The sequence below is a fragment of the Heterodontus francisci genome, unplaced genomic scaffold (assembly GCF_036365525.1).
Source record: "Heterodontus francisci isolate sHetFra1 unplaced genomic scaffold, sHetFra1.hap1 HAP1_SCAFFOLD_106, whole genome shotgun sequence".
In the NCBI taxonomy this organism is placed as follows: Eukaryota; Metazoa; Chordata; class Chondrichthyes; order Heterodontiformes; family Heterodontidae; genus Heterodontus; species Heterodontus francisci.
The window spans coordinates 2657587-2666759 of NW_027140940.1; the positions used below are offsets into that span (position 1 = coordinate 2657587).

At 41.2% G+C, this 9173-nt stretch overlaps 1 protein-coding gene across 1 annotated transcript; it reads right to left on the bottom strand.

Annotated features, from left to right (window-relative positions):
- Positions 1-1929: 1929 nt before the first annotated feature.
- LOC137361439 (probable G-protein coupled receptor 139) lies at positions 1930-4630 on the bottom strand. Its single transcript, XM_068026300.1, has 2 exons — positions 4561-4630; positions 1930-2867 (listed from the first exon to the last, which is right to left on the bottom strand). The coding sequence occupies exons 1-2, from the start codon at positions 4628-4630 to the stop codon at positions 1930-1932; spliced, it is 1008 nt and encodes a 335-aa protein (XP_067882401.1).
- Between the last annotated feature and the right edge of the window lie 4543 nt (positions 4631-9173).

Consider the following 9173-nt stretch of genomic DNA (forward strand, 5'->3'; position numbering starts at 1 on the left):
AACAAATCTGATTAACGCATTCCTCATAGCCAATGATCCCTCCCCCACTTATTGGTGTATTGTTTTTCAGGCTAACTTTATCAACATCCGATCAGGGTCATCTATCTATTTAGTTCTACTGGAGGGCACAGATCTCATCCATTTGTTTTTCATACCATTTCATTCTCCAGAGTCATATTAACCATTTAATCTCAGGGTGGGACAGCGTGAATGATCATATTCTGGGCCCGTTCTTCAGGGCATCTTCATCATGCATATCACTTGTTCTTTCATGCTCAATATGTCACTTCTCCAGACACAGCAATATCCCAAAATCAGAAACACGAGATTTCTTATGTAGGCTACAGCTGCACTTTCTGGTTATCTATCTGCTATTAGAGATAGAGATAAGCAAAAGAAAACAATCTTTCACTTTGCTTCGTATCAGTAATGATTCAATTAGTTCCAAGAAAACACTATCAATTAATTGGCTTGAGTGCATTTTCCTGGTTTTCACTTGATTTTGTAATGATATTATATTGAGATATTTTGGTCAGTCGTGTTCAGGTGATTAAGGCCAAGATGTGATGGGGCAGGATCGATAGAGGCTGATTGTTCCATTAGCTGAAAGATCAAGAATTAACGGCCACAGAAAATATAATAATGTAAAAGAATCAGGACAACGGATAACAGAAACCCCTTTAAACGGTCATGGTTGAGGCAATGAAAGTAACGGTGGTAGAAACAACGTAATTATTAAAGATTACATTGAAAAGACCCATAAATTAAAATATAATGAAGGCATGATGAGGTGGGCTGTTACAATGATTGGAAGTAATTGTTAGTGCCGAATATAATTTCCGCAAATAAAAACAAGAAATGCTGGAACCACTCAGCAGGTCTGGCAGCATCTGTGGAAAGAGAAGCAGAGTTAACGTTTCGGGTCAGTGACCCTTCTTCGGAACTGACAAATATTAGAAAAGTCACAGGTTATAAGCAAGTGAGGTGGGGGTGGGGCAAGAGATAACAAAGGAGGTCTAGATTGGACCAGGCCACATAGCTGACCAAAAGGTCACGGAGCAAAGGCAAACAATATGTTAATGGTGTGTTGAAAGACAAAGCATGAGCACAGATTAGGTGTTAATACACTGAATATTGAACAACAGCAAGTGCAAACCTGAAAAAAAACAGTGGGTAAGCAAACTGAACAAACTAAAATGAAATGAAATAAATGGAAAAAAAAGATTGTAAAAAATGTAAAAAAGAATGTAATAAAAAAGGAAGAAAAAATAACTAAAAATGAAAGTAAAATGGAGAGCTGTCATGCTCTGAAATTATTGAACTCAATGTTCAGTCCGGCAGGCTGACGTGTGCCTAATCGGTAGATGAGATGCTGTTCCTTGAGCTTGCAATTTCCGCAAAGACTGGACAAGCACAACCGTCTATTTCCCAGATAAAACATGAAAACATTTTGATGCCCAGTTGAGATTGAAAGAAATGCTGCCTCAAGGGTCAGAAACTGATCAGGATACAGGCCTGTTTAATTGATGCAGGAGTCAATTGGGGCTTGGGGAAGACGAAGACGAATGGGAACGTCAGCGCCTGCAACATTCACAACAAGAATACAGAAAAATAACAAGGAACCATCTTTATTGTTCCGAGACTAAAGGACACTTCATCTGTTAATTTGGTGTTTGCTTCCAATATCTGCATCTTCTATTACACCGCCGAAACACAATCGTGACTAAAATCTTTGAATATTGAGCGGGGAGCGCGCTGTTTCATCAGGAAATGGTGATATTCACCCCGGGAAAGTAGCAGACATTCATCGCCTGGCAGGAAGTGGAAGAAATATTTTTCTGATACCTGTTCATTCTAACTAAACAATCAAATTCCGTCCTAACGGAAAGTCTGCCTTTTCTAAAATGGAACACAGACTGCAATTGAGTGCTACTTAAAACAGGAAGCTTTGGTTTCAGTTTTCATTTTTAAAATCCATTTTAGAATAAATGCCCAAGGAGCTGTCAGCAGTTTCTTCAGCTTTTCTCTGAATTTAGTTTGTGTAGCTGCATAAATACACGTGTTTGTACATGAACTCATGTTCATGAGCATGTATCCAGTTTCAGTGGCGATGTATTCAGGAGCGGCATAGTCACCTCTGTAATGTGCTGTGTTTGCCAGACCGGTGGTTATAAAACTCACCGCTGATGTCAGCCACAGCAGGAGAAAACTGCCTGATACTGTGAAAAGTAAAATAATGGACTTCCTTCTGTTCTCCATCTCAGGATCGCTCTGATTATCATCGATGTGAGTCCGGAATCCCCTGCGAACTCTGCTGGCCACTAAAATACATTTGACTGTCAAACAATTAAACAATAATATCAAAACAAAAGGAAGCCATGGAATTAACACAGTTTGCATCCAGGAATAGGCAACACCTGCTGGCGATGAAAAAAAATCCATTCTTGGGTGACAACCCCAATGAATATTATTTATTATTTGTTCAGGCTTATATGCAAAGAAGAACGGAAGTGTCTGTAAACATAACAGGGCAGAGACCATTGTTACAACCGTGGTCGCAGTTCTCACAGTGCAATACTTTGTTTTAAACTTCTCACAACATAACGCTACAAATCGGTCAAATGTGAAAGAGACAGTAAACCACACTGATATACGCAGGGTGACAGAATTCATGTACAGAATAAACTTACAAACGGCAGTGTAGGATAGGAAAGAATGTGGGAAGTGATATGTAAAAATGTGATAAACTATTACATTGAAGATCATGACCATTAGATCTGCTGTTGCCATGGCCACCATGTAGAGCAAAATACATTTGGAAAGACCGCAATTTCCTCCGGACAGAATCACTATTGTCAACAGGTTTGCTGCACGAAAGAGGGAGAAGAGTTAAATAAAGAGGACAATCGATAACTGTTGGCATGTTATTCTACTTAGAGTTATGGGCAGTGATTTGTAATGTTTTAGAGGAGTTGTGACGACATGATGTTCGAAAGAAAGAAACCATTAAACACAATATTGAGAGACTGGAAGGCCGCCGTCCTTCCAGCATACTTCAATCAGATATTGTCAGAGTAGTGAGGGGAGGGTTACTCAGAATCTGTCTTATTAATGGTATGAGAAAACAATTCCACTACTGCCGACACCCAGGCACTGATGACTGAGTGTGGATACAATGCACTTTGGGCGGTATAATAAATATGACGACATTATATCAGTCATGTGTCATACGTCTCTGTCAGTTTAATCTCAATGACTATCGCCTCGGATACTAGTTTGAGGCTTCATTTACCCTATAATGTGCGTTCCTGGCCAAGCCAGGGTAAATCGCAGAAATGGTATAGTTCTGGAGAAAAGCCTCTTAAAGCAAAACTTTGACTTGTTCGATGACTTGTTAATTTTCACCGTCAATATACAAACCGGTTCCCGAACATAAATGCAAATATATAGTTCATTGCAGTGTTGAACACTAAAACCATCTGACACGAGACTTGGCCCATTCAAGACACCGACTCCCTTTTATAAGTTAACACTGCGGCGCCATGGACCAATACATGTTTGAAATTTCCATTTAATTCCTTTCTTCATTTGGAGAGCGGAATCTCTGGATCGGCACCAAATTAGAGTCATAGAGAGATACAGCACTGAAACAGGCCAACTACGGGCCACCGAGTCCGTGCCGACCATCAGCCACCCATTGATACCGATCCAGGATTAATCCCATTTTTCGCTCTCACATCCCCACAATTCTCCTACCATTTACCTACACTAGGGGCATTTCCTTTTTACAATGGCCAATTTACCTACCAACCCACAAATCTTTGGCACGTCGGAGGAAACCGGAGCAACCCCACGCGGTCACAGGTAGAACTTGTAAACTCTGCACAGGCAGTACTCAGAACCGAACCCGAGTCGCTGGAGCTGTGAGGCTGTGGTGCTAGCCACTGTGCCGCCCTTAGTATTATTCAATACAATTTCAAAATAATTGCTACAAAGATATGAATTCAACTAAAACATTCAGCTTAGACAGAACGTTCAATTTATTCAAAAGTCTGTCCTTTTTCTATTCATAATCTGCCCGATGGAGCTGCTCAGGAACTGAGTTTAACCGCAAAAGCTCTTTGTAGCCAAGGGAAGAGAAGCAGCTCCTTCAGCCGCAATTATTTCTCAAAATATCTTTCAAAGTCCCTGTTAGGTGGAGCAAGCTGCAAGCCCAGGAATTAGCAACTGTTAATAGACAAGACGCAACCATACCAGTGAGATAACTGTCATGGCTAGTCAATAAAACATTCTTTCATGATTTATGCACCGTTTGAAGGGCGAGAAAGCAGCATCGCCCTCCCTCAGTACAGGATAAGACAGCTGATCACCCAGTGCGAGGAAGTACTGACCAGAACAGAGACTCACCAGCCACGCAGACCAGTAGGATTCCCATTGATATTCACCCACATATCCCTTCAGATATATGACTCAGCAATGAGGGCATTCACAGCATCTGTTATGTAACCATTAACAGTTATGTTGTCAACAGCTATTGGACAACAGGATACATCGACTTACCAGGAGCACCCAAGACTGTGAGAATAGAGTAGTAAATGTCCCTTATCAGTAGAATCATTGGCGGTAACATTTTTAGTGTGAATTCTGGAACTCTTTCCAGTTTTACGTTTCCAACACCCGTTTGGCTGAAATCATTAACGTTACCCTTTTATAGAAAATTCATGCCCTGTTGGGTAAGCAAAGTTGCACAATTAGGAACGTTAGTTACAGTCACTGAACAAACAAGGAGCTGCTGTCCGCTTCAGTACGCCCTGAAAGCCAAAGATGTTGTAGCTCAGTCCATGAAACTCCTGCCCTAGAAATTCATAATGGAAAGTTACCCCAACTGGTAGGTGCGCTGTGTCTGCCCCCTGAACTCTGAAGGTAGCATACCTTCCCGACACTGCGTTAGGTTCTTGGAGCCCCATAATAATTCAGTGAAATATTCACATCCATTGTAAATTTAAATTGTTATATACTGTGATGATAACAGTGATTACGTTCTAACACCACTGGTGACGCTTCTCTTACCTTACTGGTGATGATTCAGTTCTAGTATCACTAGTGATGACTGTACTTTAGCATGTCTGCAGATAATCCTGTTCTATAATTAGCAATAACGGCCTTATTCTACCATTACTGAGGATGAACCTACTTTGACATTACTGGGGTGATCCTCTTCTAACATTACCGTTAGTCACCCTGTTCTAACATTACTGGTGAGGAGCATACTGGATCATTGCTGAAGAAGTGCACACTTTGAAATTACTTGTGTTAACCCGACTCTAATATTGCTGTTGGTAAATATACACGACCATTAATCGCAAATTGTCGCAAATATATGCGACAATTATTCTAACATTATTGTTGGCGGCCATAGTATAGCATCACTGGTGGTGATCCTACTCTCGCATTATTTGTGCTGTTATTTCTCTAATATTACTGATGATGCCACTGCTCTAAAATACTGGTGCTATCTCTGCCCTAATCTTTATGTTTAGTTTAGTTTAGAGATACAGCACTGAAACAGGCCCTTCGGCCCACCGAGTCTGTGCCGACCATCAACCACCCATTTATACTAATACTACACTAATCCCATATTCCTACCACATCCCCACCTGTCCCTAGATTTCCCTACCACCTACCTACATTAGGGGCAATTGCTAATGGCCAATTTACCTATCAACCTGCAAGTCTTTGGTATGTGGGAGGAAACCGGAGCACCCGGAGGAAACCCACGCAAACACAGGGAGAACTTGCAAACTCCACACAGGCAGTACCCAGAATTGAACCCGGGTCACTGGAGCTGTGAGGCTGCGGTGCTAACCACTGCGCCACTGTGCCGCCCATATGGATTCTAACTTTTACCAGAAGCTAAAATTATTGGTACATCCTATTTTAACTTTACTTCTGAAGACATAACACGAATTTAAATAGTGGTGACCCTTCCGTAACATCAGTGATGATGACTACCCGAATTCTGCCGCTGATGACATGAGACAAACGTTCATGTTGGTGAGCCTTCTCGAAGATTACTGCTGGTGATGCTACTCTAATATTGCTGGTGCAATCTTATCCTGATATTACTGATGAGGAACTTATACTAACATTTTAGTGGCGACCTGCTCAAATGTAAATGGTGGAGACACTACTTTATCACTGCTTGTGGGAACTCTAACATTACTGGGAAGAAACCGAGTCCAACTTTATAGGTGTTAACCCCACTGTAAAATTATTGGTGAGGCGACAACTCGAACAGCGATGTTGGTGACTGTACACAAACTGCTGTTGATCCAACTCTAACATTATTGATTTTTTTTATTTAGAGAAACAGCACTGAAACAGGCCCTTCGGCCCACCAAGTCTGTGCCGACCATCAACCACCCATTTATACTAATCCTACACTAATTCCATATTCCTCCCACGTCCCGATATTGCCCTATCACCTACCTATATTAGGGGCAATTTATAATGGCCAATTTACCCATCAACCTGCAAGTCTTTTTGGCATGTGGGAGGAAACCGGAGCACCCAGAGGAAACCCACGCAGACACAGGGAGAGCTTGCAAACTCCACACAGGCAGGACCCAGAATTGAACCCGGGTCGCTGGAGCTGTGAGGCTGCGGTGCTCACCACTGCGCCACTGTGTCATTATCTGTGGATGCTGTACTTTAATATTGCTAGGAACATCGAAGCAGGTGTAGGCCATTCAACCAGTCGAGCCTGCTCCCCATTCAATTAGATCTTGGCTGATCATCGACCTCAAAGCGAATTTCCCGCAGTATCCCAATATTCCTTGATGTCATTAGTATCTCGATATCTATCGATTTCGGTCTTGAACATGCTCAATGATGCAACTCTTGGGCAGAGAATTAGAAAGATTCACCACCCTCTGCGTTAAGAAATTCTTCCTCATCTCAGTCTTAAATGGCCTACCTCTTACTCTGAGACTATGTCCCCAAATCATCTGTATAGATTTTGAACAGCTGTGGCCCCAGCACTGATCTTGTGGTACCTCACTAGTAACAGCCTGCAATGCTGAGAATGACCTATTTATTCCTGCTGTCTGTATTTTGTCTGTTCACCAATTCTCAATCCATACCAGTATATTACCCCAACCCCATGTGCTCAAAGTTTGTTGATTAACCTCTTGTGTGGGGCCATATCAAAAGCCTCCTGAAAATCTAAATACACCACACCCACTGCTTCACCTTTATCTGTTTCTCATAAAATTCCTCATAGAACTCCAACAGCTTTTTTAAACTAGATTTCCCTTTTAATAAATCCATGTTGGTTCTGTATTCTGCTGGTGAGGATTTTACTCGTGCGTGATTGGTTGTTATATTATTCTAACATTACAAACTGTAACCCTGCTTTAACTTTATTAGTGAGGATTATAAACTAACCTTAGTGGTTACGAACCCACTTTAACGTTGCTTGCGTTGACTTTATTATAACGTTCTTGGTGGTGACATTAATCTAATATTACTGGCAACACTACTGTACCATTACTGGTGAGGCCCCTACACCAAAATTCTGGTGATCTTACTCTACCTTTCCTGCTGGTTACCTTACATTAATAGAAATGCTGTTGATCCTACTCTAACATTGCTGGTGGTGACCCTACAGTAATATTGCTCCTGGTGACACTTATCTAATATTGGGTGTAGTGAACGTACTCTAACACTACCAGTGATGACGAAACATGAATATTTTTGGTGCTGATTTTACTCAAACATTGCTTGGCGTGATAGGATTGTAATATTTCTTGTTATAACCTGCTATTACATGACTGGTCGTAAAACTACTCTATCATGACTGTTGGGACACTACTGTAATATTACTGGTGATGGACCTGTTGCAACACTACTGGTAACCATACGGTATCATTACTAAGAAGGACCCTTCTGCAACCTATTGGTGATGACCATACACTAACATTATTGCTGTGGATTGCATATAATATTACTGATGATAATACTACTCGAACAGTACTTGTGAGGGCGCCATTCCATCATTACAGGAGATGAAACTACTTTATCAGTACTGGTGATGACTGTATCCTAACATTACTGATGAAGACCAGATTGCAATATCACTATGGCAACCCTACCATAACGTTTCTGGTCGTGGTTCTGTTCTAACATTCCTGGTGTTGCTTCTGTTCGGACATTACAATTTGTGCCACGTCTCTAACGCTGTTGTTTGTTAATTCTACTGTATTATTACTTGTGATGACCATCCGCTATAATTACTGGTCCGATCCAACCTACCATTCCTAGTGGTAAGCCTACTCTAACCTTCTTGGCGGTGACCTCAGTTAACATTACTAGAGAAGACACTTTCTATCATTGTTGGTAGTAAGCTTACTCTAACATTACTGATAAGCATTCCAGTCTAACATTAAAGGTGATAAAGCAACTCTAACATTACTTGTGACGGTGTTAGTCTATCATTATTGTTGCTGATCTAACTCTTAAATAATTAGTGATGACTGTACAGTAGAATTATTTGTGAGGACCCTATTCCAACATTACCTCAGATAACCCTACTAAAATACTGCTGGTGGTGCTCCTGTTCCATAATAAGGCTTGTGATCCTACTCGAACACTCTTCTTTAATATTGATGTTTGACACTCTACGCTAGCATTACTCCTTTACAGTATTGGTGATCACTCCACTGTAATATTGCTGGTGGTACTACTATTCTAACATTACTGAATGCTATGCTACAGTAACATGAATAATGTTGTCATATTGCTAGCGCTGACCATACTCTAACATTGCGTGAGATAACCTGACTCGAACAGTACTACTGACGAACTTTACTTCTGTTGATTCTATGCATACTGTAACATTCTGTGTGCTGACGCTGCTCTAATAGCACTGGTGATGTGCTTGCTGACGGGGTACTGGTGGTGACACTACTTTATCATTATCGGTGCGAACCTACTGTAATATTACTGGTGATAACCCCACTCTAACAGAGCTGATGATGGACCTGCTGTATCATTACTGGTGGTAACATGAATCGATCATTACTGGTGGACCGTGGTGTAACATTACATGTGATAACCCCACTCTAACATAACTGGCGCTGGACCTACTATAACATTACTGGCGGTAACCCGAC